Source organism: Metopolophium dirhodum, chromosome 1 (assembly GCF_019925205.1).
Source record: "Metopolophium dirhodum isolate CAU chromosome 1, ASM1992520v1, whole genome shotgun sequence".
NCBI lineage: Eukaryota > Metazoa > Arthropoda > Insecta > Hemiptera > Aphididae > Metopolophium > Metopolophium dirhodum.
Genome location: NC_083560.1, coordinates 86120366 through 86145964, shown reverse-complemented (window position 1 = coordinate 86145964; position 25599 = coordinate 86120366). Strand labels below are relative to the sequence as shown.

The window sequence follows — 25599 nt, the reverse complement described above, 5'->3', positions numbered from 1 at the left end:
CTAAAATCATAGCTTATATATACATACATGGATTATAGGTATATACGAGAAAAAATAAATCTCTTTAAATGTTATTATTGTTATTATTATTCATCAAGTGTAGTGAGAATTATAATATATATATTAATAAGTAAAAAAAAAAAATAATAATAAAAACTATTATTGACCCATCACTTAGTTCTATAGTTACCTACATGAATACGTGATACCTAGTATGCTATTATGAAAACCCACATTAAATCATATATACAATATACATATTCGATATTACAAACGCCTAAACATATTTTATAGTTAACATAACTATAAACATTCATATATATATATGTACACATCATAGGCGTGCGCAGGAATTTTTCACAGGGTGTGCAGAATTATTTTAGTAGGGGTTACTTGACCTACTACAAATCAGTAAGATAAATATTGTGTCTATATTATAATAATTAGTTTATAATAAATTTTAATTTTAAAATAAAATAACTATTAGTCTACATAGGTATTACATATTATTATTTATTACATATAAAACTAAATGTACTTAATATACAATAGTCAATAGCATTTACATTTATAATGGTAATCTTCTTTGGATTGGTGTCAGTGTTTTAAACTCATCAATAATTTCCTCCATATCTAAAGAGTTTACAATTTCTTGTTCAATAAAAATTGTTAGTAAGGCATCTAACCTTTGTTGAGCCATTGTACTGCGTAATTTATTTTTAACTATTGCTATTTTTGAAAAAGCTCTTTCACAAGAGCAACTAGTGACTGGTATGGTAGTAAATTCTTGTAAAACTTTATATATATTTTCAAAAGTTCTCATTCGGTCTGTTCCATCCTTAGTTATCCAACTCAACCACTGAGTTATTGTGCTATTATTGCTTCCTCTTGGTATGTCATCTATTTGTGTAAACAGTCTGACTTCAGAATCGAGTTGATCAAAAGATAAACTAAATGTATCAGAAATAGTTTGAATATGTTCCTTTTATATTTCTAGTTTTAATAAGTTACCAACACTATCAATTAAATTTAATGTATCTTGACTGAAACGAACTTTGATGCCATTTAACATTTTATCAATAACACTGTTGTATACAGTTATCTTCATTTCGTCTTTTGTATTTTCAAAAAAATGCTGCGAATGATGTTCAGAATCTACTTTAGTTGATACTTTACGCCTTTTTACTTCAGGTATGGATACATCAATTTTAGTACAAGCCATTTTAGTTTCATCAAAAATTGTATTAAATGTGTTGTCTGATCTCATTGTTTGAAGAGAGTTTTGCAAGGCAGTGATTAGTGTAACTGCTGTATGTAAATCCAAGTTAGGTGATTGTAATGTGGCACTAACTTTGTTTACTAAATTTAGAATAGGGCTTAACATATACATAGCAAAAATAAATTTAAAAGTTTTCAAAGAATAAATGAGACCTTTTGTTTTGGCTCTTACATCTGGAAGATTTGTTGAGTCTGATATTTCCTCCAAAGCTTTTAATATTGCTTCATAATTATGTTTAATTGCCTCAATTGCTTCAGAACGGCATGCCCACCTTGTAGTTGACAGTGTCTTCAATGTTTTTAACTTTATATTCATTGAAGTTGAAATTTTCTCTAATATAGTATGACGTACACAACTACCTTCAATTAAATTATAAACTAATTGAATGGTACCAAAAAAATCAAATGTCACACGATTTTCTTTTCCAATGGAATCTACTAACACAAGGTTTAAGCAATGCCCATAACAATGAACATAGAAAAGTTTTGAATTCATCTCTTTACATTTAGCTTGGACGCCTGCTACATGACCAGACATTGTAGAAGCACCGTCGAAGCAAACCGATAACACATTATGCCATTCAATACCTATATTGTTCAATACATCACATAATTCCAAAAAAATAGTCTGAGCATCTCCATGTAATAATCTTCTTAAACAAAAAAATCTTTCAACTGGTCTTTTTTTTCTCTGATGAATAATATCGGATAACAAAAGACATTTTCTCATTGTGACCAACATCACTAGTTTCGTCCGCGATGATTGAAACTTTTTTTCCACAAAGTTCAGTAGAAATTTTCCTATGGATAATATTACAAATTGATAAAATTAGGTCATTTTGGATATGGTTACTCGTATATAACGCATTCCGAGGCCCATTATCTAAATGATATTTTAATACTGGATCATATTTTTTAAGCAAATTGACTAATTCTATAAACAGCCCTTGGTGTAATTTTGAACTTTTTTCAATATGTCCACGAAATGGACGGCCACCTAATCCTAAGCATAAAGTAACATCAATAAGACGATACATTATTTGTCTGTTATGCAATTTTTGTTTCTCTTTTTGAGCAAGCTGAATTTCATTACTTTTGTCTATCAGAACATCTATTGATTTACAGTTTAAAAAATAACTCATTGAAGTAGTACTGTTTATATGGGACATGGAAAGCTGATGTGTTCTAAACTTATTAGTTCCTAAACGCCAATTATTAAAACCCAAATGTGAGAAGGTCTTATCTAATTGTCCATTATTTTTTCCATTAGAGTGTAAAAAAACTCTACAGCTGAAACAATAAGCACGATCTAGTTTAACACTGTATTCCAGCCAGCTGAAACTCTTAAACCATTCTTTATGAAATTGCCTTTGAGTGTTTGACATTTTGGTTCTTGGATAGTTTTCAAGAATTGGTTGATAAGGACCTCTTTTTATACGATCAGATAATTCAATTTTATTAGAAGGCAATGGAGTTGCTGGATCTAGAGGATGTAGGAGAGTACAATTGGGCTGGTTAGATGGTAAGAGCATACGACAATCTGAAAGTAATAGTATATATATATATTTGTAAATTATAACACAATTAAAACATTGATACAAGCTAAAACTTTAACTACATCTACATGGTACAATATTAGTAATACAGCAGTGGTTAATAGCAATGTACATTAAAAAATACATTTTACAGAATAAATTATAAATTATTATTATAAATTTGCTTATAATTATAATGTTTTAAATTATAATGTAACTAAAACATTGAATATTGGTACAACAAAAAATAATAACTGGCTACATAACACAATATTTAGGATATACAGTGGTGGTGATTAGTGATTACTGATTACTTATTAGTTACACACATTAGAACATGAACCAGGGACCTGTTAAACAACACCAAAACAATAAAATTACATTTAACATTTATTTCATAGAATTTATTAGATTGAAAGTACATACCTATATTTGAATTGTTTAAGTCTGATTCTTTCTCTATAGTATTATCTAATGTATTATCTAAAATAAAAATTGTATTTCATTGACTGTATCAGTAAAACTGTTTTCTTTAATATCTTACTTAAATCATTGACTTTTGGTGATTGATCAGACATCAACAACGAGGCATCCGGGTAGTCTGTAATTTTATCAATAGACATTGGATCATCTGGATCATTTGTAGGCGCATTAATATAAGAAAATGTATTATCTAAAATAAAAAAATTATTTTATTGACTGTATCAGTAAAACTGTTTTCTTCAATATCTTACATAAATAATTGACTTTCGGTGATTGTTCACACATCAACAACGGGTTGTCTGTATTTTTATCAATAGACATTGGATCATCTGGATCATTTGTAGGCGCATTAATATGAGAAAATGTATTATTTAAAACGAAAATTGTAATTAAATGCATTTAGTATTTTCATAAAATTTTTCTTACCTTGTTTTTCTTTATGTTTGAAAAAATTCAACAATGTATTTTGTTTTTTTGAAGCCATACCAATTATAATATAATATCAAATATTACGACTAACGATTTAAGAATTAAGATTCAGTAATTCGAATATTAATCAATAATCATAGACATGTCTATGATATTATATAATATATTATTGACGTTTTGTTATTAACATTATTTTATTAATTGAAAACCAGATAACTGATGTGATAAACACAAAAAATTGGAGGGAAACACTATCAATCAAAAATTCTTCTACCCGAATTCGTAGTTAAATCTTTGAACACGGTCATGAACATGAACATAATACCAAATAATACCACAATAGATATTAGATATATTATTATTAGGTATTGCGTTATCTCGATGAACGGAGTATCTATAATTATTATTCGTGTAATTACATAATAATGTTATATATTTATATACCTATGTATATATTATATAATATGATACAGAATAAATTATACCGACTCTCAATAATCAGTTTTAAATAATTAAAAACAATGTTTCATAACAAATTAAAGTATGCACACATTATTGCAGGGTGTGCAGCTGCACACCCTGCACACCCCGTGCGCACGCCTATGGTACACATCAATAAGTCATCTACATATAGGCATACACATATATTACTCACATAGTAAGCACACACTTGTATACCTATATCCTTACATATTTTATATTCTTATATATTTAAACAGTATTCATGCACGCATACATACATACATACATATAGACTCGATTATTTCGAATAATAATTCACATAAAATATTTTCGGTATATAATTTATTCAATACCTGGATTCTTATACATATATTAATTATTATATATTTACATTAGATAGGTACATGAAATATATCACAACGTCGCCGTGCATAGTGATGCAACGACATCCAATATACAACAATTAAATGCAATATAGTACCTGATCATATATTATAATTTACTCATTTTTTCGTTAAATACGTAGGTAGAATTTATGCAGGAACCTACAAATATACTCAACAATGTGAATATACATTAAAATGTACTGATTTTGATAAAAAAAAAAAAAAAAAAACAGCTGTCTGTGTGTAAATACAGAAATCTTGCTAAAATAAGTAAAAATATCAAAATTGGAATAAAGCATATTATGGAAACATCACAATATTTTAGTAAAAAATGGGCAAAAATATCATAATTTCATTAAATAATATGTAATATTATAAAAAATATCATACCCATGTCTAATTTATTACCATCAAAGGCATATATACAGTTGAATTATTAAATGTATCTAAATGCATGACCATCACTATAACGAGTCATTATTACAAGTCTCAACATCCGAAACATATCGTTGCACTATAATATAATAGTTAATACATACATACATAGATGCACACACATACACACGTACATACATTTGCATACATATTTACTTAAACAGCATTCGTGCATACATATAGACGCGATTGATTATTCCAAATAATAATTTATATAAAATACTTTCGATATATACCTATTTTATTTAATACCTGAATTCTTAAACATATATTAATTATTATATATTTACAGTAGATACATGAAATATATCACAACGTCGCTGTGCATACTAATACTACAATTAAATGCAATATAATACCTACAGAATCATATTTAAATTCCATGGTATTCGATAATAAGAATGATAATATTATATAGTTATTTTCATCACATATTAGCAAAAACAAAATAAAATGTACCTACGTCAAGCTGTGATAATCTTTCACTTATGATATCATATAGTAAACCATATATATTTCAATTATTTTTAACGCATATCTTACACAGATGGCCTAGCATTTATTTTATACAAAATAATAGGAGTTTATTATTATTTATACAGTTATATCTATACTACATGGACTCTTATCACTGATACTTTTCATGTATTAGGTATTCTATATGCTTACTTTGTAAAATAATCATGAAATCGCTTGTATATTACCTTCACAAGCTTGGAAATATATATATATTTTTTTTTTTCTAGTGAAAATTGATAAAAATACCTTAATTTCTCCCAAATCATTATATTAGGTATATTAATGTCGATAAAATCTTATACAAATATAATTTCTATGTCAAGGACATGTCTAAAATATCGAAAATCTTAATAATTACATATAACTATAGTCTGCAAATCATTCCATCGATCACATCGCATTAGATATATTTCAAGTTTTATGACTCATATATTATGTTAAAACATGTAAACATTTCATTAATTCAATAAAAATGTGTTAAAAAAACAAAAAAAAAAATTAAAGGTCATGATCCATTATGACTCTTTACTTCATCCTTCACAGAGTGTAGATGAAGTAATCTTTAATCGTATTAAAGGTCATGATCTATTATGACTTATTACTTCATCGTTCACAGAGTGTAGATGAAGTAATCTTTAATTTTATTTTTGTTTTTTTTTGTTTTTTTTAGTCTAACTTACAGGAAACTAACCTAAACTAGTGGAGGGGTGGAGGGGGAAATATATTCGTGCACGTATGCGAGTGATTGTGATTTCTGAATTCGAACCGTACGGATGTTAATTATGAATTTGATGATCTTTAATGTATCTTGAGTTAAACAGTTAACGTATGAAATCATCATATTATGTATAACGGTTTATGATGATAATGATAATAATTATATGTGTTTTTAATAAAATTACGATATTTGTATATGGATTTAGTATGAAAATAGTTTATATTTGAGGTATAAATATGCTGATGTTTATGATAACTACAGAAATATAATATTTCTCACGTGGATGCATCTAATATGATTTTTTAATACGAATATTAAGTTTGTATATATTTTCATTGAAAATATGATATTATAATACAAATATGTGTACCTATCAATTATTTAGAGTAAAGTCGAATACAATAAAAGCTATATTTATATCAGCATTGTAGACTGTTGAAATTATACATTTTTGCGAGATTTTTAATATATACGTATCGTCTTATTCAGATAGTTTTATCAAGATCTGAATAGTGCCTATATGTGTTGGAGTATAAATATGTTTATATTTATGACCAGTATGTATACGTACGATCGAATATAAAAATATAATATTATATTATTATTTTATACCTATATAAAACCAAACTATGACTAATTATTTAATATCTACTAGAGATGGCAAGATATATCCTAACTTGTGATGGTAATATACGTCAAACAAAAAAAAAAACAAATTATACTAACATGGATTCCAGGGCATACTGGTATCTCAGGTAACGAAACTGCGGATACATATGCTAATATGGCCATCTCCGACATGAACACGCCATTACTAGACGTCATAACATATGACGACTTTAAAAACTCACTGAAAACATATATTAGAAAAAAATGGCACATATCCTGGAATAGCCAGAATACTAAATTAAACCAGATCAGGTCAACAACTTTCAGATGGGATAATGCCAACCTCAATCGAAAAGAAGAAACCGCCTTAAATCGTTTAAGAATAGGACATACTAGACTTACCCATGGATATCTCATGTCCAATGACGAACCCCCCTTCTGTGAAGCCTGCGGCCAACATCTCACCGTAAAACACATCTTGACTGAATGTCATGTTTACGACCAGGAGCGAATGGACCTCAACTTAACCGAAACCCTCGACTCAACTCTCGGACCACAACCTGATCAGAACAAAAAAACGCTTAAATTTCTTAAGCTAACTAATTTAATTAACAAAATATAATTGTATCTATGAACCCTGTATCTAAACATTATCTAAATTGTTATTAAAAATTGTGAACTAATGGCCTTTGCTGCCGAGTTGTTTTTAAGATCAATAAAAAAAAAAAAAATATACGTGTGTTATACATTATTAGTGAAGTAAATAGGTGAACGGGTTTGGTTTCAGCATAAATGTATTTAGCGATAATTGGAGACAAATATATGTTTTCTATGAGCAATAATTTGTCGGGCGTACCAGCCGCAACAGAAGCAATTACCGCCGTGAATTCCAATTTCTCTTATTCCGTGGCGTTTTTTAAACCTTGTCAACCACCCTGATGACGCGTCAAATTTCCAGTCAAAACTGTTTTGCTTTTGCAGAAACAATAGGTCCTGAAACAGGAGTTCCCTCACTTCTAACTTGATTTATCCACTGTATAAGAGCTGCATCTAATTCTTCATAAGTGCTAGTTTTCATGGTTTTTCTTTTTTTCATTGATGAGCAGTTGTCTGATGCGGACGCAAATTTCATTAATTTATCTTTCTGTTTAAAAAGGTCTCTAACGGTGCTTTCTCCTATTCCATACTTCAAGCTGATTTGTTTTTTCGACGTACCCTTTTCAATATTGTTAATCAATGCAAGTTTCTCTTGAATTAACATACCACTTTTTTTCTTTTTTCACTCATTTCGTTATGGACTTGCAATAAAAAAATATTAAAACTAAAATGACGCAAAACACTTTAAACACCAATGCGAAATTCTAGTTGATAGTAGACAGAAGACTAAATAGGTATACGCGTTATAACTGATCAAGTGCAATATGTAATGTACGTTATCGCATAATCGACTATCGCAGCCCAATTTAACCGATAATGACGTACAATGTACATATTAGGGTCTAGTATTAAAGGAACATAACATAATGTGTATTAATAAAAGAATATACACGTGTATTAATATTAAATAAGCGTATTTTCGTCGTTATCGAGTTATCGGCTATGACAAATTCACAACCCAATTAAACCTATAATGATTTATAATGGAAATATACAATACGTATATATTTTTTTGTATACATATAGGTATGTAGACGATTCCGTGGAAGACAGCGGATAATCGAGAGTAAACTGTACACACAATTTAATTTTCAAATAAGTTAACCAAATACAGAACACTATAAGTGACTTAAACCTAGAGACCGGATTTTCATGCAGTAAAAATCAAAAAAATGTGCAGTTAATAACTTAAAAATTGCAAAAACATGCAATTAAGTGCCTAAATAGTGCAAAAATGTAAATTGTAATTAAAATGAAATTTTTGATGACAGACTTGACCCAATTTTTGGCATTTTAAAAATTTGTTTATACTTCTTTACGTAAACTATTCGTAATGAAACAATCACGACACCGACGTGAATTACACTAACCGATTCAAGAAACACTCAATCAAACACTAAGTCAGACAGAACTAAAGTGCTAATGGCCGGGGATTCCAAATTATTATCTAACTAGTATTTGCTGTCATTTATTTTTACCACGAAACACTAATAAATTGATGTTATTCTAAGAATAAATTTTCAGCTTGAGTTCACTTTTTCCTTTTGTATAGTTTAAAACTGAAATATTATCTAGTTTAATTTTAATAATGCAGAATATGCAATTTCATACAATGAAAATCAAAATCGTGCAATTTAGAATAAAAGTGCAAAACGTGCAATTTTGTGCAAAATAAAACTACTTTTAAATTAATCTACTTCTCATGATTCGAATTTATAATTTGTTTTTATATGTTTTAAAGCAAAGGAAAAAAAGTTGCAATTGCATGAGAATCCGGTCTCTAAGTCTATAACATTCATTATCATTTATCACCAAATTATGATTAAACACTTATTACTCAACTAATGAAGTTATTATTAGATTCAGAAATTACAAAAAAATATAGTGTTATTATAATATTGTGGTGATTACGACGCGTTATCACCACTTACGCTAGCGCGTCCGTTTTCTTATTGTTACCTTTTTGTGCCTAACTTTGAATTATATGCATTATGTTAACGTTTTTGTCCATATATGTACGCAGCCGTGAATTATATATCTCTTTTTGTATTGTCTTTGGCCGCGCTACGACGCGCCGCCGCAACTCTTTCTTCCGCCTCACACGCCGACTTTTTCGCCGTTACGGGCTCGAATTCGTTTTCACTCGCCTCGCTGTTTTCTTTTTCACGCTCTCGACTCGACGCTACTCGACGCGAGTAGCCCTACGTCACGACTCTCCGCTCCGACGACCGTTCGATATTTTCGCGTATCCCCACGATAATTCAATATTTTTATATACCGAAATAATTATTTTGTTTGTTTGTTTGTTATAATAAATTATTTCATATCGCCAAAACAACTTGCGTTGACTTTATTGTTAAAACCTCCTGATCTGGTAAAAAGATAGTGTCCTGCCGGTACACCGTGCCACGGCACACCTAGTAGGTAGCTACCAACATTGGTAACCTCACGACGACCGACACTACATTGGTGACCTCGATTTCGCGATTCCGCCCGTTGTTTTACCGACCGAAAGTCCGCCCACCCGCGAGTGCGTTGACCACTACCGATTTAGCCGCGTGCTCCGATTCTCGACCCGACTCACGCAGTCAACCGACTTTATCCGCGTGATCCCTCGACATGCCGTCTGACACCCCGGTAATTTCCGCACCGCTCACCATCGTCCCTACGACAAGTAGCACCACGTCGCTCACCGACACGACGACGCCGACCACGAGTCCGGAGATCTCGTCCGTCATGCACGTGAGACTCCCGGGTTTTTGGTACAACTCCCCGACCCAATGGTTCACGCACGCTGACGCCATGTTTGCGAACGAACGGATTCGTTCGGACTTGACGCGCGTGAACCACGTGCTGGAGGCATTGGACGAGGAAGGCGTGCGGACAATTACAGATTTGTTGGGGACCGATGCAACTTACGACTCCATACGGCAACGACTAATCACGGCGTACAGCTTCCCACAGGCCACGCGTTTCCAGCGGATGATCCACCCGGGCGGCATAGGCGACCGTACCCCATCACGCCTGTTACGGGACATGCGGGACGTTTACCCCGACGGGATGTCGGACAATTCCCTGGTTGCATTTTGGTTGAGCAAGCTTCTCACCGGTTCCGGAGATTTTTTGGACGAACGCGCCGACCGCGTGTGGGAAGCATGCCAGAACACGGAGATATCCGCCGTCTCCAGAAATTACGACAACCACGACTCATGCGAACACATACCGACACCTCAACGATCCACGCCGACGAGCTCGTCCGATCAGGACACACGCTTCCTTGCTCTCGAAAAAGCCGTCCACGCTCTTACCGCCCAGGTCGCGTCTCTTGCGACGTCGCAAGCCGCCGTGCTGTGTGCTCGACCAATGACCGTTCCTCGCGCCAGCAACGTGATCGCTCCCGCTCGTTATCGCAACAGCCACAGAGCACCATAACAGCAGGCTGGTGTTTCTACCACTGCTTTACTAATCCATGGTGTGTGTTGGTCATAGCCCTTGCAATTATGTGTGTGTGTTAATTTATCGATCAGCAGTTAATCGTACATAAGGTAGAGTTCGTATTATATACATAAGTGTTATGAAACATATAAATATGTTATATTATTATATTTATAATTGTTACAACTTGTTTTTAAATATCACGGTTGTTTTTATTTTACACAAAAATTAAAATATTAAAATGAAAAGTAAGTATAAGCATATTTGTGTTTAATTCAAATATATTAGATTAAATGTTGTATTATTTCAAACATTAAAATAAATGTAGTAGGTATATAAACGGTGAAGTCGAAATAGGATAGTATAATTTTTGCATTTAGTGACCAAACTATATACTCAAAGACGACGTCTAAGATCCTCAGAGTCGATATCCTCTATTCTCCTTAGTCAGTATACCTACTAGTTACACAAATTCATAATATTGTGTGTCATATATATTTAATTTTGTGTATGTTGTCGAGTAATCCTTTGAGCTGTATAAAATAGTTAGATCTATGTATTTTAATAGGAATTACAATTTTGTAGTAGTAATTGACGAGGGATGGCGGGGGTGAAAATACTTTTTAGGGTGGATGGATTGGAATGTTTAAATGCATCTACATAATTGCGACTATGTATTTTGTAGGTATGACTTTTGTGTCTTAATATATTGATATGTACCTAAGCTGTATAATATGTTTGGTTGTGTGTGTGAGTGTGTGTGTTTGTGATGTTGTATGTATGAATATATGTACATAAACTAAATATACCTATATGAATACTGCATATACTTTAATTTTATAATATGTTTGGGTGTTTGTGATACCTGATGAATGTGTGTATGTATGTATATAATATGCGAAAATGTACCTATTAGTAATTTATTTTTTTTAAATTGTTATTAATTAATCAATAAACCATGAATCCGCTATGACCATGAATTTAGCCCCCCTCCCCACTTTGGTTGAAGTGAATCCAAACCAGCGCTAATATTTAGCAAAATAATTGCAAATCGGTTTTTAGGATTTGAAAATTAAAATTGTATTTTCTGTGCTTTATTTTTGCAAATTATTTTTTTTTTCCATTCAATTGTCTTTTATATTCTATCAAATTTTTTTTATTCTACTTAGATTTTAATACACATAGATTAACATAGACATATAGAACAAGATTTTTTATCAAGTATTTTAAATTGGTCCCAACATTTTGCCCCCGATTTGCAACTATTTGCAACCATGGTTTTGTAATTTGCAACTTGGTACATTTCTCACAAGAGACATGGTAATTAGATAATAAAAGTAACTTAACTTAGTTAAAAATAAGTTACTTTTTTTAAATAAAATTAATAATTACTAAATATTATAATATAATAATCAAATTCATTATTATTTATTAGAATATATAATATCAAATATTTGATATTTTGGTTATGAACTTTTTGTTCATTACTCCACAAGTCTCCACTATTAAAATTTATTACAGCCCACAATTATTGGTTGGTTTATTGAAAAATAAAAATGAATCAGCGTCCTGGGTATTTATTTAATTAGGTAAGTAGTAATACGATGAACTACCACGCTACTACGGGTATTATTTGCACCGACGGTCCAAGTTATCGCTGTAATTCTATGAATGAATAAAAATATAATAATATAACTTATAAGTAGTAATAATATTAATAATGATTAGGTATAGGTTAGGTTATATGTCGTGTATGGGTAGGTAGGTACTGAGTAAATTGTTATATTTTTCTTTTATTAATGACACGGTTACCCCTATAATATTTCCTTCTAAAATATAGTTATATAATATTTTCTGTGAATATGCGATATAATAACTTACTATTATTATTTACTAAAATACATTTAATGTTCCGGATTTTTTTATATAATTAATTTCACAAAATTGAATTTATTTTAAGTATGTGGTTCGGGAAAAAATTAATTTAACTTGCCAATAAAATTAATTAACTCGTTAAGTTACTGAATAACATGGGAAAAATGTAACTCGTTAAGTTAGAAGTTAGATAGTTCTAAAAAAAAAAGTAACTCGTTAACTTAGTTAAAAGTAACTTTAACTTATTAACTCGTTAATGCCCAGCCTTGCCAAAATCTGTACAATATCTAGTTATAAGAAAATATAACAATTTGTATCAACCGTACAACTGCACAACAACACGTATTAATTTTATTGATAAATGTGTGCGGTGCTGCCTCAGTGGAAACTCGCCACGTACGAGAACACTTCGTTGTATTTAGAACATCCTGTTATATTTAAAACTAAACGGTTCTCAAGAAAACCCTATGCATGCGGCAATAACGCTTCGTGCGACCCGATCATTAAATACAATTATTATTGCGTTTAAACTGTACCTATTGTTATTTCTTATCGCGCGGTTGACATGTTGTTACTTGCGTGCTATATGTCTTTGGGTTTTCCTATTTTTTGGCATCGTCTAGACTCTAGATAATATGCCGTTGAGGATTTCTGTAGACAATAATAATATTATCCTCTAGTCTTTGCCGAATGATAACAAAATTGTTAAAATTAAATTAAAGTGATCCTTTTCTCATTTGCCGTCCAGACGTGCAGTCGCATGCTCGAGCATTTTACTCACAATTAATAGTATTGTTCATTTATTTTGTAATACCTAGCTTGTGTATTGTTAGTTCTTAATTTCATTTTAATATACATCGCGTTTATAATGGTAAGTTTAGAAATATATTTAATTACAATAGTGTGTACCTATTATTCAAATTAATTTATTAAATTATGAGTACTGCCATATAGGCAAGCCTGGGCATAAACGCGTTAAAAAGTTAAATTTAAGTTCATTTTTCTTATTAACTTAAGGAATTTTTGAATTAACTTTAAATTAACTTGAGTTAATTTTACATTTAAACAAGTTAAGTTAATTTCAATTTTAATCATTGATAATATTACACATAATAATTAGTTATAATAGTAAATTATAATTATATAAACTAATTAGTTATAAATTATAATAAATAAATACATTTTATTCTCTGCATAGAATTTATAATTAATGACGGTAAATATTTTCATATTACCTACATTACATTTTGGTTCTAAGTATTGAGTTTTATTAATAACAATATAAAATACAAATTTTAATAAATATAATCATTGTATCTATCTATAACATGGTAATACTAGATTATTAATCTATTGATATTTTTAATAAATACATAATGAGTTGAACTTTATGTTCCTAAAAATATGTTAGTTTATACTACATTACTTTTATAACAATAATAATATATTTATTTGAAAATATTTAAATCCCTCTGACAAGCTGATAGCTTGTGGTGGAGAGTTTACAATTACACAAAATAATATTTTAAAATTAAAAAATATAACATTACAAAAGCGTTTAAATATTTGTGTTTTAAATATAATTTAAAATGTTTTACATATTAAGAATGTTAGATTTTATTATTAAATTTAGATTATTTATTTATTAAATATAGATTTGTTTAAATGAACCAGATTATTTTTAGATCAAATTTTTATTCAAATTAGTTTTTTTTAATTATAAACATACCTAGATCATTTTTACATGGCTAAATTGAAGCAGTATTAATGCCCCAAAAGGTGATGACAAACCCAAAAATAAATAAATAAAAAATACTTGTCATTGCAAAACAGTGATTTAAAAATAGATAATTATTACAGTTAGAATGATACTTGTGTAGTATAAAAAAAATTATTATTTTAAGCATAGTTTTATAAACGGATAAAATAATTAAGGGCATTATAAAAAATCATAACTATAATTTGTGTTATGCTTGATTCTAAAACTAAAATTTGTACTATTCCTTAGGCCGGTAGAAAACCAAATGTAGATCCCAATGAAGTTTTTAATGCACTGAGTACACGTAATGTTTTTGATGATGTTGGGAACTTGTTAACTTCAAGCAACCCTATTTGGACTCAACTATCAGATTGTCTTGATGGTAAGATAGCTCCCAAAAGTCTTTACATAAGTATTCTACAAAATAGACATGGATGGCGAAGTAAACTAAGACAAATATATAGTTATGCTTATGATAGTCATGAAAATGAAAGTATTGAAAAAGGTATTGAAACAGCGGATGAATCAAATAATGGAACATTGGACGAAGACGTAACAGACGTATCATCTTCATCAGTGTTTGAGAAAGGGAGAGAATTGTTCGAATTGTCTATTCAATATGATGTTTATAGAACAATTCGTCCAGAAAAAGTTGTGTACAAGAGAAAAAATAATTTGCAAAAATAAAGCACAGAAAATACAATTTTAATTTTCAAATCCTAAAAACCGATTTGCAATTATTTTGCTAAATATTAGCGCTGGTTTGGATTCACTTCAACCAAAGTGGGGAGGGGGGCTAAATTCATGGTCATAGCGGATTCATGGTTTATTGATTAATTAATAACAATTTAAAAAAAATAAATTACTAATAGGTACATTTTAAAATTTGTGGTTAGTTCATTTTTCTATGTAGGTAGGTATAATTCTTATTAAAATGATAACATACTTTTCAAAGAAATTGGTCATGATGGAGTGCCAAATTCACACGTGCGGGAAAAGCATCGTCACAGTTGTAGTTTGTCACCACACCAACATTTATTTAGTCTTGTAAAGTATTCGTATACAAGTATTTGAATACTTGTATTTAAATACTTTTTGAAGTATTTATGTGGTAATCTAAACGCATTTTTTTAAATGTACCTACTTTTTAAGTATTTTGAATACATTTTATTAATTTTAATTGCAATGTACCAAGTTGCAAATTACAAAACCATAGTTGCAAATAGTTGTAAATCGAGGGCAAAATGTTGGGACCAGTTTCGTTCCTGTACGAGCATTTGGGGGGGCTAGCCCCCCACCGGAAAACGTCTCTTGTGAGAAATGTACCCGGTTGCAAATTACAAAACCATGGTTGCAAATAGTTGCAAATCGAGGGCAAAATGTTGGGACCAGTTTCGTTCCTGTACGAGCATTTGGGGGGGCTAGCCCCCCCACCGGAAAACGTCTCTTGTGAGAAATGTACCCGGTTGCAAATTACAAAACCATGGTTGCAAATAGTTGCAAATCGGGGGCAAAATGTTGGGACAAGTTTCGTTCCTGTACGAGCATTTGGGGGGGCTAGCCCCCCCACCGGAAAACGTCTCTTGTGAGAAATGTACCAAGTTGCAAATTACAAAACCATGGTTGCAAATCGGGGGCAAAATGTTGGGACCAGTTTCATTCCTGTACGAGCATTTGGGGGGGCTACGTGAAGTTGGCCCCCCCAAAAATAAAATAAAAATTGTGTTGCAAGTATTGAGTTGCAAATTATGAAACCATCGTTGCAAATAGATGCAAATCAGTTGCAAATTTTTGGCGTATGTTTTGTAATTATATGAAAACATGGGGGGGCCAACTTCACACACGTGTCACGCTCGGCTGACCGCCGCATCAACCATGTTCGTCCGCGCCACACTCTCCGTCTTAACGGTTTTTCGACAGCTCGTCGATACGTTTTGTGCTCGGCTCGCTCGCCCGTCGGCCATCTTTTCCCGTTTGAAAGTGCGACGCAAAACGTGGTTTACCATCTAAAGGTTGTTCGGCCGATTAGCCGTTTTATTGTGTTTGTTCTTTTTATTGTTTGTCGTCGTTGAGTTCTGAACCGCGTACGTCGGTAGATACACCGCGTATCCGTGGACGCAGTCGAACACTCGTTGCTCCACCACACGTCGGTGCACGCGTTCGTACCGGTGTTTTAAACCTCCAGAATAGCAGCTCCGCAACTTCAGGACAGCAGCTCCGCCACCGTAGTTTATCAGCTCAAGACATCTGCCAGGGAGGCAGCTCAGTCGGTGTTCCCCGTCCCCCCGGAATTTAATATTGTATGTAAAAGAATTGTTTGTACCTACTGCTCGTGTTGTACAATAATACACATAATATTGATAGTTAAAACACTTGTTATCATTTGTTATAATAATTGCCCTACCCTACAACAACCCTGAGGACCTTGTACCAGGCGATATCCGATCTTAAGGATCGTCGGGTCAACATTTTGGTAGCAGAGCGTGGTTGGTTGGTCCATCAACAGATCTGGTACTCAGGATTCGCGTGAGTAATGCATTTTGTTCTTAGCTTTGGTGGATGAGTATAAGGTGTACATTTTTTATCCTTTCCCTCATTCCTATCGATAGTAGGTATCTATCACTCGGCAAGAGAACAGTAATTTAACTCAACCGACTGTTCAGTCGTTACTTAATTGTTTTATTTATTGCTAATAATATAAGTCAGATTTATTATTTAGTGTTGAGTATTATTTACTGTATTCGTGCTCATGTGTTAGAATCTGTGGTAGCGTTATTGAATTTAAATTTACTTTAATTACCTATTACAAATAATTAAATTATGTTATTATACGGTGCTCTCTGGGTCAATTTATTTATTGTTTAGTAATTGTACTATTTATAGATAATAACACAGGGTATTTGCTAGTATAGGTTTTTCACTAGTTGCTGGTCTAGTTAGCACCTACCTCATTGGTTATACTATTGATTTGGGTGTTTTATTATTATTATTTTGTTGTCATGATATTGACATCTGGGTTTTGATAGTATTACCTTAAGTGCAGTAGCTTTAATTGCATTATATAGTATAAGCTTTAGGTGTGCGTCGTGGGTCGTGCCAAGGATCAGGTATTGTACTACCACTCAATATATTATTATTTGATTGTTTTATATTATCTAGGTTGCTCAATTGAGGGTTTTATAGCACATGATTGGTTATCTAACTTGTTCTTAGTTAGTATAATTAATTAAATATTATATTTAGTACTGCGTCACCTGGGTACACCTGAGTTCTATTCAAGTTTATAATAGTTAGGTGCTCTCCTGTTGTTTGGACTTGTTATAACTGTTAATAGTTATGATACTGTTTGTGGGTTAGTGTTTGTTTTGGTCGTTTGCTTAGTTATTGTCTACATCATCGCCACCCCCTATTCATATTGTTTTTTAATTGACTCGCTTATAGTCTTTTGATATTGCTCATCCGGTAGTCATTTATTTTACTCATTCAGAGTGGACTGATGTGTACCTACATAGGTACTGCCTTTATAAACTATAACATTTGACGTTTAAGTCAGCATTTAATTGTTCTTGTTTTTTTTTTTATTCGGCATCGTTGATCAACGTTTGTAATGTGTGGTATCAGTATTAGTAATCTTTTGGTTTTAGTTGGCTTTTGATCATATCCTTCAAGTGCCATTGACTTCAATTAGCAATTTGTTCTCGCTCTAGTTCAATATTGTTATTCTCTTGCGTTGTAACTTACTGGTGTACAGTACGCATCACGAAAACGTGCGGATGACCGCAGCGCGCCGTGTGTCGGTTTTTCAGTAAACCAGTGGGCCTCAATATTTGATCCATCACAGGTGCGCGCCACTGGCGCGACGGGTACTATACGTTTTGAAAAAAAACAACTAACCTGCACCTTTAAAAATGTCCCTGTCTTTTGTTGACTTTAATATCATTAAATACATACACATAATTTATTAATATAAAAATACGAGTTTTAAATTTTATATTTGGCGCGAAACAGTTTGGCCACCACCAACAAGAGATTGCCACTGGGCGCGCGGCGGTCATCCGCACGTTTTCGTGATGCGTACTGTAGGTAATATAATGGCTGGGGAACGTGATGCTCGTGCGAAGGAGCGTGCAACCCTACGTAGGGACCAAGCCATCGCTCGGATTCGTCAGATACATGTATTGGCTACAAGCTCAGCCACCGATGAAGCTAGTCGAGCTCAATTAGCTGTGACTATTGTGGACATTGATAGCTTGTGGGCCAACTTTGTTGTTGAGAATAATAACCTCCTAGAAATACTTTCCGAATTGGACTTGTTGGGGGAGTTTTCTGTGAATGTAGAAACTGAGACCCGTGCTTTGGTGGTAGAAGCTAAGGCCTTGTATAAGGCATCTCAACCAACTTAAGCCTTTAGCGTCGGTACGGTTCAACAAGTATCGTACGAGGGTATAGTTGATCAAGCAAGTTCTTCTGCTGAGGGGTCATCTAAGGACTGCTCAGCTCCCTATACACCGATGGCCGTGACACCTATGAGGTTGCCTGAAATCCCTTTACCGACTTTTGATGGTGAATGTCAGAACTGGCCGGCCTTTAGGGACATGTTCGGCAACATGGTGGCCAACAACGATAAGATTCTAATGTTACCAAGTTCTATTATCTGGTAGGGTGTCTACATTCTGATCCGCAGGAAGTCATAAAGGGATTTTCGATATCGAATGAGTCTTTTACTCTGGCTTGGGATGCGTTGATCGAACGTTACGCTAAACCACGCAGGCTGGCATCATCAATAATTGATAAGTTGATAGCCACGCCGGTCGCGAGTTCTGAAAATCTTGCAGCTCTGCAAACCTTTATGTCGGTCTTCGACGAGAACATCACGATCCTGGAGTCGCTTCAGATCCCGGATCTAGCGTCGTTTCTGTTGTTTTCATTGGCTGCCAGGTGTCTACCTACAATCTCGAGGCGTCTTTTCGAGGCTGAAAACGTTGAAGGATATCCGTCGATCCAGAGCGTGATCAAGTTCGTTAAAACAAGAATCCAGGTCCTTGAAAATGCAGGGGTAAAACCGGCAGGAAGCTCCTCCAAGTCGGCCAACCCCAGGAAAGCTGGTTTTCCTCGGGAATCGAAGACAGCACTAGTATCGACGTCCAAACCTCTTTCGGCCAAACCTAATTCGTCCAAAGCTGCGTCAACCAAATCTACTTCGGCGTCATGTTACGTTTGTTCCGGTGCTCACCAGCTAGCTGATTGTGCGAAATTTAAGGCTTGCTCAGTCGATGAACGCTACAAGGTAGTGTGCATGCATCGCCTTTGCATGGTCTGCTTGCTCCACGGGCACATGTCGTTCAAGTGCTCTTCTTCGTGCTCCATATGCAAGAGGTGCCATCATGCACTACTACATCGAGATCAGGAACCGTCGAATTCCGCTCCTCCAGCTGCCATGTTAGGTCGACAACAAGCTCCAACGGTCCTGCTCGGGACGGCCTTGGTCCATGTTCGAGATACAATTGGCAGTTGCCGGACGGTGCGTGCACTGATCGACTCGGCCTCGCAGATCAGTGCAATCACATCGGCATGCTGCAATCGCTTGGGATTACAGCCCTCGCGATGGACAGTACCCGTAACTGGTCTTTCCGGCCAGAAGGTCCCGGATGTGCAGGGTATCGTTCAGCTGATCCAGCCAAGGGATAAGCCAACGCCAGTTATCAAGGTCAAGCCGTGGGTACTCTCTGCCATCACGTCAGATATGCCAGCTCGACAATTACCAGTTCAGGTACGAGCCAAATGCAGCCATCTGACGTTGGCAGACCCAAGCTTCGATGAACCGGCTCCAGTCGAAATGCTTATTGGCGCCGATATATTTCCCCAAGTATGGAAGAACAAGTGCAGCTCGTTGGGTCCAGGTTTCCCTTCCGCTTACAGCTCGGTATTTGGTTGGGTGCTGATTGGTCCAGTTCAGGAGCATCCAGATATTGGCGCACAAGCCATGTTGGTATCGCTGGTATCGTCCATGGAATCCATCATGGAAAGGTTTTGGAAGGTAGAGGAACCTGAAGCTGCTCCGCCTCAGTTCACCGAAGACGGATTGTGTGAAGAATTGATTAACTCGGAGATGCGTAGGGATGCTCGAGGTTGGTTCGCGGTACCTCTTCCCTTCCGCACCGGCCGTCCAGTAAAAGATTTTCCTGGTTCACGGCAAGTGGCGTTTAACAGATTCCTGCAGCTGGAGAGAAAGCTATCATCCGATGAAGACCTTTACAATACATACCGCAAGTTCATGCTCGATTATGAGAGCCTAAGTCATATGACTCTCGCAGAAGGTCCCGGTCAATACTTCATTCCCCATCATGCGATTCAGAAGTCCGAAGGGGACAGTGTCAAATTGAGAGTGGTGTTTGACGCGTCGGCAAAGTGCCATTCGGGTGTCTCTCTCAACCAATGTTTGTTGGTCGGGCCGAAACTGCAGCAAGACATCGTTGATGTTTTGATTGGATTCCGCGTACACAAAGTGGCCTTCACAACGGATATATGCAAGATGTATCGCCAGATTGAGGTGCTGCCTCAATACCGGGGCTACCAATACATCCTGTGGAGGGAATCGCCACAAGCTTCGCTAAAAGAGTATACACTTAATACAGTCACGTATGGAGTAAATAGTGCGCCCTATTTAGCGTTGCGAGTCCTCCGCTACATCGCCGACACGGAATGTGAAAGTTTTCCGGATGTGAAAGGAGCTTTGCGTCATCAAACTTATATGGATGATATATGTGTGGGTGCAGAGTCGTTGGAAGCTGCTAAAACGCTTCAGTTGAATCTAATCAACACTCTCGCCAGATCCGGTTTGGAGTTGAAGAAGTGGGCCAGCAATACGCCAGAATTGCTGGAACACCTACGTCCTGAAGATTGCTCCGGAAATCCGCTAGCATTTGAGCAAAATGATGCTACGCACGTCGTATTGGGAATGCGTTGGAATCACGATCAAGATTATTTCTCCTTCGGTATCAACAGTTTCAAGATGATTCCTACCAAACGTGGAGTGTTGTCGATGATTGCCAGAATCATTGATCCTTTAGGTCTGTTGGCACCGGCAACGTTCTATGCCAAGTCGATCATGCAACGGGTGTGGGTCGCACAGATCAGTTGGGACGATCAACTGCCATCAGATATAGCTGAAGATTGGTGTGACTTCTATCATTCTTTAGGTTAGCTGGTCGGAATGAAGATTCCACGCTACACCGGTTGTTCCGCTGGATGTAGCTATGATTTGTGCGGTTTCTCTGACGCGTCCACGAAGGGGTATGCAGCGGTCGCTTACCTCCGTGTCACTGCAAAGTCAGGAAGTGTTGATGTCTATCTTCTAGGGTCCAAAACGAAGTTGGCTCCAATGAAAACCTCGACGATCCCACGGCTCGAATTGAGCGGAGCGGTGCTACTGGCTCTATGGCTGGGAAGAATTAAACGCGCTCTGGAACCTCAACTAGAGATTTCGAATGTCTTCGTTTAGTCGGACTCGACCATTGTGCTCTCATGGTTGGGCAACACTCATACCTCGTTTAAGACTTTCGTATCCAACCGTATCTTCCAAATTCAAACCACGATTCCTGTTTGCCAGTGGTTACATGTTCGGTCGGAGAATAACCCTGCAGATTGTGCTTGTCGGGGACTTCGCCCGTCTGAACTCAAGGAGGCGACGTTGTATTGGAAGGGACCTACCTTTTTGTTATCGAGTGCCGACAGTTGGTCAACGGGAGTTAGCAGGATATCTCTGGATCAGCTGCCGGAGGTGCAGCCTGCATGTGTAGTGGTGCAAAGCCACCCTCCAGAAGAATGGTATGCTCGGTTCTCTTCTTTCGACCATATGATCCGGGTAGTAGCTCGACTTCGCCGTTTCATATCGAGGTGTCGTAAGATGGATGTCGAAACCAGGTTCTTGAAGCAGTCCGAGCTCGACGCTGCTCTAATTATGGTCGTGAAAAGCGCACAGAACTGCTTTTTCCGTGAAGTCATCAGCAATTTAACACGTGGCGAGGAAGTTCAGCGTAAGGGTATTGCTCGCCTTTCTCCGTTCTTGGACTCGCTCGGGGTAGTCCGTGTAGGAGGTCGCCTTCAAAACACAAATTGGTCCGAACGTCGAAGGCACCCGATGCTGATACCGAAGGAAGCTCACTTGGCAGTGCTTGTGACTCGCCATTGGCATAGCTACGCATGCCATGCCGGTCCGCGGTTATTAACCGCACTTGTTCAGAGACGTTTTTGGGTCGTTGGCATTCGCCTTGTGGTCCATCGGGTGATTTGCAGGTGCATAATTTGCGCTAGGGTCAAGCCCGTAAATCCTCAACCAATGATGGCTGATCTACCTAGGTTTCGCCTCCAGGAAGCTCACCCGTTTTCTGTAGTTGGGATAGACTATGCCGTTCCCTTGCAGATGAAGGAACTTAGCCTGCGAAAGGCACGTATCGTGTAGGTATACATTGCAGTATTTGTGTGTATGACCACCAAAGCGGTGCACTTAGAACCGGTATCGGCCCTTTCGACTGAGGCGTTTCGGTTAACGCTAGATATATTCGTGGCTCGTCGTGGTCTACCGTTGGCGATCTACTCGGATTGTGGCACCAACTTTGTCGGTGCAGCGAGGCAGCTGCGACAATTAGTCAATCATCCGGATACTAGGGATCAGTTATCCGGGCATATAGCGTGCGAGTGGCATTTCAATCCCCCTGGTGCTCCCCACTTCGGAGGAATTTGGGAAGCCGCCGTGAAATCGGCCAAGTCATTGCTTTTACGTGCCATGAATTCCCAAGTTTGGACGTTAGAGGAGTTCACAACGGTTTTATGTCGGGTAGAGGCTGCTTTGAACTCGCGTCCTTTAGTACCAGCATCATCTGATCCAAATGACTTAGAGTGCTTAACACCCGGTCATTTTTTAGTTGGTCGTCCTCTGATGTCAATTCCAGAACCTGTGTTGGACAGTACGCAAACGGGACTGCAGACTCGCTGGAAGCTCCTCCAGCAGTCTTTCCAGTACTTTTGGTGACGTTGGTCTCAAGAATATCTGAATACCCTCCAAGTTCGTGGAAAGTGTACTAAAGATAGCAACAACGTCGAAGTTGGTAATATGGTGGTAGTAAAAATTAGCGACACCCCCCCCCTTACTTGGCCTTTAGGTAGGGTGATTGAGGTGTATCCGGGCACAGATAATATAGTGCGGGTTGCAAAGGTAAGGACCAACCAGGGAGTGTTCACTAGACCAGTTGTGAAGTTAGTACCGTTACCTACAGACTTGTAAAACACGATAGGTATTAATAGATGTATTTCCGTCCACTAGCTCCCTTTGCACCCTTATACTCGTCTGCTACGACTAGGATCATTATGTATTATAAATTGTAATTAATTGTTTTGACCAGCCATCACGCCTGCTCCGGATGCTGGGTCGGTTGCTCCACCTCTGGATCCAGTGGGGTATGGCAAATGTTTTTGTTTTTACATTTGTTTATTTTCAGGTATTAGGTTGTTATTATATTGTTATTACTTACTGATGATAAAAAGAAAATATTGTAACTAAAGTCTGATGATTAATTTTGTATGTTTTGTTGTAAATATTGTTATTTTAGTTCGGCTAAGGCCGTAGCTCAGGGTAATGCTACCTAATGAAATTAATTTGTTATATTTTCAAAAAAAAATAATGTTAAAGATGTTGTCCCTTTGTAAAAAAACCGATCACCGATCTGGGCTGCTCAACTGCTCCGTTCATCTGCCCAACTGCTCTGTTCATCTGCTCAACTGCTCCGTTCATCTGCTCAACTGCTCCGTTCATCTGCTCTGTTCATCTGCTCAACTGCTCCGTTCATCTGCTCAACTGCTCCGTACATTGCTCCCAGCTCCAACATCATCTAGCACAGATCGAACTTCTTATTCCAAGTTAGCTGGAACTTGCAAGGGGGAGTATGTTCGATCCGTTTGATAACAGAATTGCCGCCGTCGGTGGTCACGCTCGGCTGACCGGCGCATCAACCATGTTCGTGTGCGCTGCGCGCCGGCAGCCGCAAGGTTGGCAATACTATCGGTGACCGTTACCGGTGCTCGGCGCAGGCGAGCTCGGTCGTCCGCGCCACACTCTCCGTCTTAACGGTTTTTCGACAGCTCGTCGATACGTTTTGTGCTCGGCTCGCTCGCCCGTCGGCCATCTTTTCCCGTTTGAAAGTGCGACGCAAAACGTGGTTTACCATCTAAAGGTTGTTCGGCCGATTAGCCGTTTTATTGTGTTTGTTCTTTTTATTGTTTGTCGTCGTTGAGTTCTGAACCGCGTACGTCGGTAGATACACCGCGTATCCGTGGACGCAGTCGAACACTCGTTGCTCCACCACACGTCGGTGCACGCGTTCGTACCGGTGTTTTAAACCTCCAGAATAGCAGCTCCGCAACTTCAGGACAGCAGCTCCGCCACCGTAGTTTATCAGCTCAAGACATCTGCCAGGGAGGCAGCTCAGTCGGTGTTCCCCGTCCCCCCGGAATTTAATATTGTATGTAAAAGAATTGTTTGTACCTACTGCTCGTGTTGTACAATAATACACATAATATTGATAGTTAAAACACTTGTTATCATTTGTTATAATAATTGCCCTACCCTACAACAACCCTGAGGACCTTGTACCAGGCGATATCCGATCTTAAGGATCGTCGGGTCAACAGTATCTAAATATGTATGAACTATCCTATGGGTATATGAGTGTAAGTGTGTTGTGCTAGAGAAATGTGTGAATGAAACTCATCATCATCTGTAAACGATTAAACGATTCACCATATATATATTATATATATATTATAAATATTTCCGTATGTTGTCGGGTAGAGGAATGTGTGAATGCAAGTGAATGTACCTATATTCCGACGTGTATATTTTGAAAATAAATATTTTTACAAGTTTATGTCTGTGTGTGTGTGTGTGTGTGTTTGAGATTTATTCTCATGTATAACGTATGCTTAGCGAGATGTTATTCGAATTTGATTATATATAATATGTTT

The 25599-nt window shown here is 36.1% G+C and overlaps 5 protein-coding genes across 5 annotated transcripts; 3 read left to right on the top strand and 2 right to left on the bottom strand.

Annotated features, from left to right (window-relative positions):
- Positions 1 to 568: 568 nt before the first annotated feature.
- Positions 569 to 2810, bottom strand: LOC132943005 (uncharacterized). Its single transcript, XM_061011760.1, has 4 exons — positions 2132 to 2810; positions 1783 to 2079; positions 1055 to 1638; positions 569 to 982 (listed from the first exon to the last, which is right to left on the bottom strand). Exons 1-4 carry the CDS (start codon positions 2808 to 2810, stop codon positions 569 to 571), a joined length of 1974 nt encoding a protein of 657 aa, XP_060867743.1.
- Positions 2811 to 3101: 291 nt separating this feature from the next.
- On the bottom strand, positions 3102 to 3969 carry LOC132936786 (uncharacterized). The gene is made up of 5 exons (XM_061003551.1): positions 3723 to 3969; positions 3548 to 3625; positions 3358 to 3486; positions 3240 to 3296; positions 3102 to 3163 (listed from the first exon to the last, which is right to left on the bottom strand). Exons 1-5 carry the CDS (start codon positions 3778 to 3780, stop codon positions 3144 to 3146), a joined length of 342 nt encoding a protein of 113 aa, XP_060859534.1. The 5' UTR covers positions 3781 to 3969; the 3' UTR covers positions 3102 to 3143.
- A 15122-nt stretch (positions 3970 to 19091) lies between these two features.
- On the top strand, positions 19092 to 21784 carry LOC132942989 (uncharacterized). The gene is made up of 2 exons (XM_061011735.1): positions 19092 to 19149; positions 19242 to 21784. The coding sequence occupies exons 1-2, from the start codon at positions 19092 to 19094 to the stop codon at positions 21782 to 21784; spliced, it is 2601 nt and encodes an 866-aa protein (XP_060867718.1).
- Positions 21785 to 21793: 9 nt separating this feature from the next.
- On the top strand, positions 21794 to 23041 carry LOC132942982 (uncharacterized). The gene is made up of 2 exons (XM_061011724.1): positions 21794 to 22003; positions 22082 to 23041. The coding sequence occupies exons 1-2, from the start codon at positions 21794 to 21796 to the stop codon at positions 23039 to 23041; spliced, it is 1170 nt and encodes a 389-aa protein (XP_060867707.1).
- A 24-nt stretch (positions 23042 to 23065) lies between these two features.
- LOC132942974 (uncharacterized) lies at positions 23066 to 24225 on the top strand. The gene is made up of 3 exons (XM_061011715.1): positions 23066 to 23546; positions 23982 to 24036; positions 24189 to 24225. The coding sequence occupies exons 1-3, from the start codon at positions 23066 to 23068 to the stop codon at positions 24223 to 24225; spliced, it is 573 nt and encodes a 190-aa protein (XP_060867698.1).
- The last annotated feature ends 1374 nt before the right edge of the window (positions 24226 to 25599 follow it).

Bases quoted from the DNA above. Each gene is read 5' to 3' on its own strand.
- LOC132943005 (XM_061011760.1), bottom strand. From the start codon at position 2,810: ATGCTCTTACCATCTAACCAGCCCAATTGTACTCTCCTACATCCTCTA. The intron at 2,080-2,131 runs GTAACCATATCC...TATTATCCATAG, and splicing joins TCGGAATGCGTTATATACGA to GAAAATTTCTACTGAACTTT. The intron at 1,639-1,782 runs GTAAAGAGATGA...ATTTAATTGAAG, and splicing joins AGCAGGCGTCCAAGCTAAAT to GTAGTTGTGTACGTCATACT.
- LOC132942974 (XM_061011715.1), top strand. From the start codon at position 23,066: ATGACCACCAAAGCGGTGCACTTAGAACCGGTATCGGCCCTTTCGACT. The intron at 23,547-23,981 runs GTACGCAAACGG...TGTTTTGACCAG, and splicing joins TCCAGAACCTGTGTTGGACA to CCATCACGCCTGCTCCGGAT. The intron at 24,037-24,188 runs GTATGGCAAATG...TTGTTATTTTAG, and splicing joins CCACCTCTGGATCCAGTGGG to TTCGGCTAAGGCCGTAGCTC.
- LOC132936786 (XM_061003551.1), bottom strand. From the start codon at position 3,780: ATGGCTTCAAAAAAACAAAATACATTGTTGAATTTTTTCAAACATAAA. The intron at 3,626-3,722 runs GTAAGAAAAATT...CAAATGATCCAG, and splicing joins CAAACATAAAGAAAAACAAG to ATGATCCAATGTCTATTGAT. The intron at 3,164-3,239 runs GTATGTACTTTC...GTTGTTTAACAG, and splicing joins CTTAAACAATTCAAATATAG to GTCCCTGGTTCATGTTCTAA.
- LOC132942989 (XM_061011735.1), top strand. From the start codon at position 19,092: ATGGCCGTGACACCTATGAGGTTGCCTGAAATCCCTTTACCGACTTTT. The intron at 19,150-19,241 runs GTCAGAACTGGC...ATTATCTGGTAG, and splicing joins ACCGACTTTTGATGGTGAAT to GGTGTCTACATTCTGATCCG.
- LOC132942982 (XM_061011724.1), top strand. From the start codon at position 21,794: ATGAAGATTCCACGCTACACCGGTTGTTCCGCTGGATGTAGCTATGAT. The intron at 22,004-22,081 runs GTGCTACTGGCT...GTCTTCGTTTAG, and splicing joins GGCTCGAATTGAGCGGAGCG to TCGGACTCGACCATTGTGCT.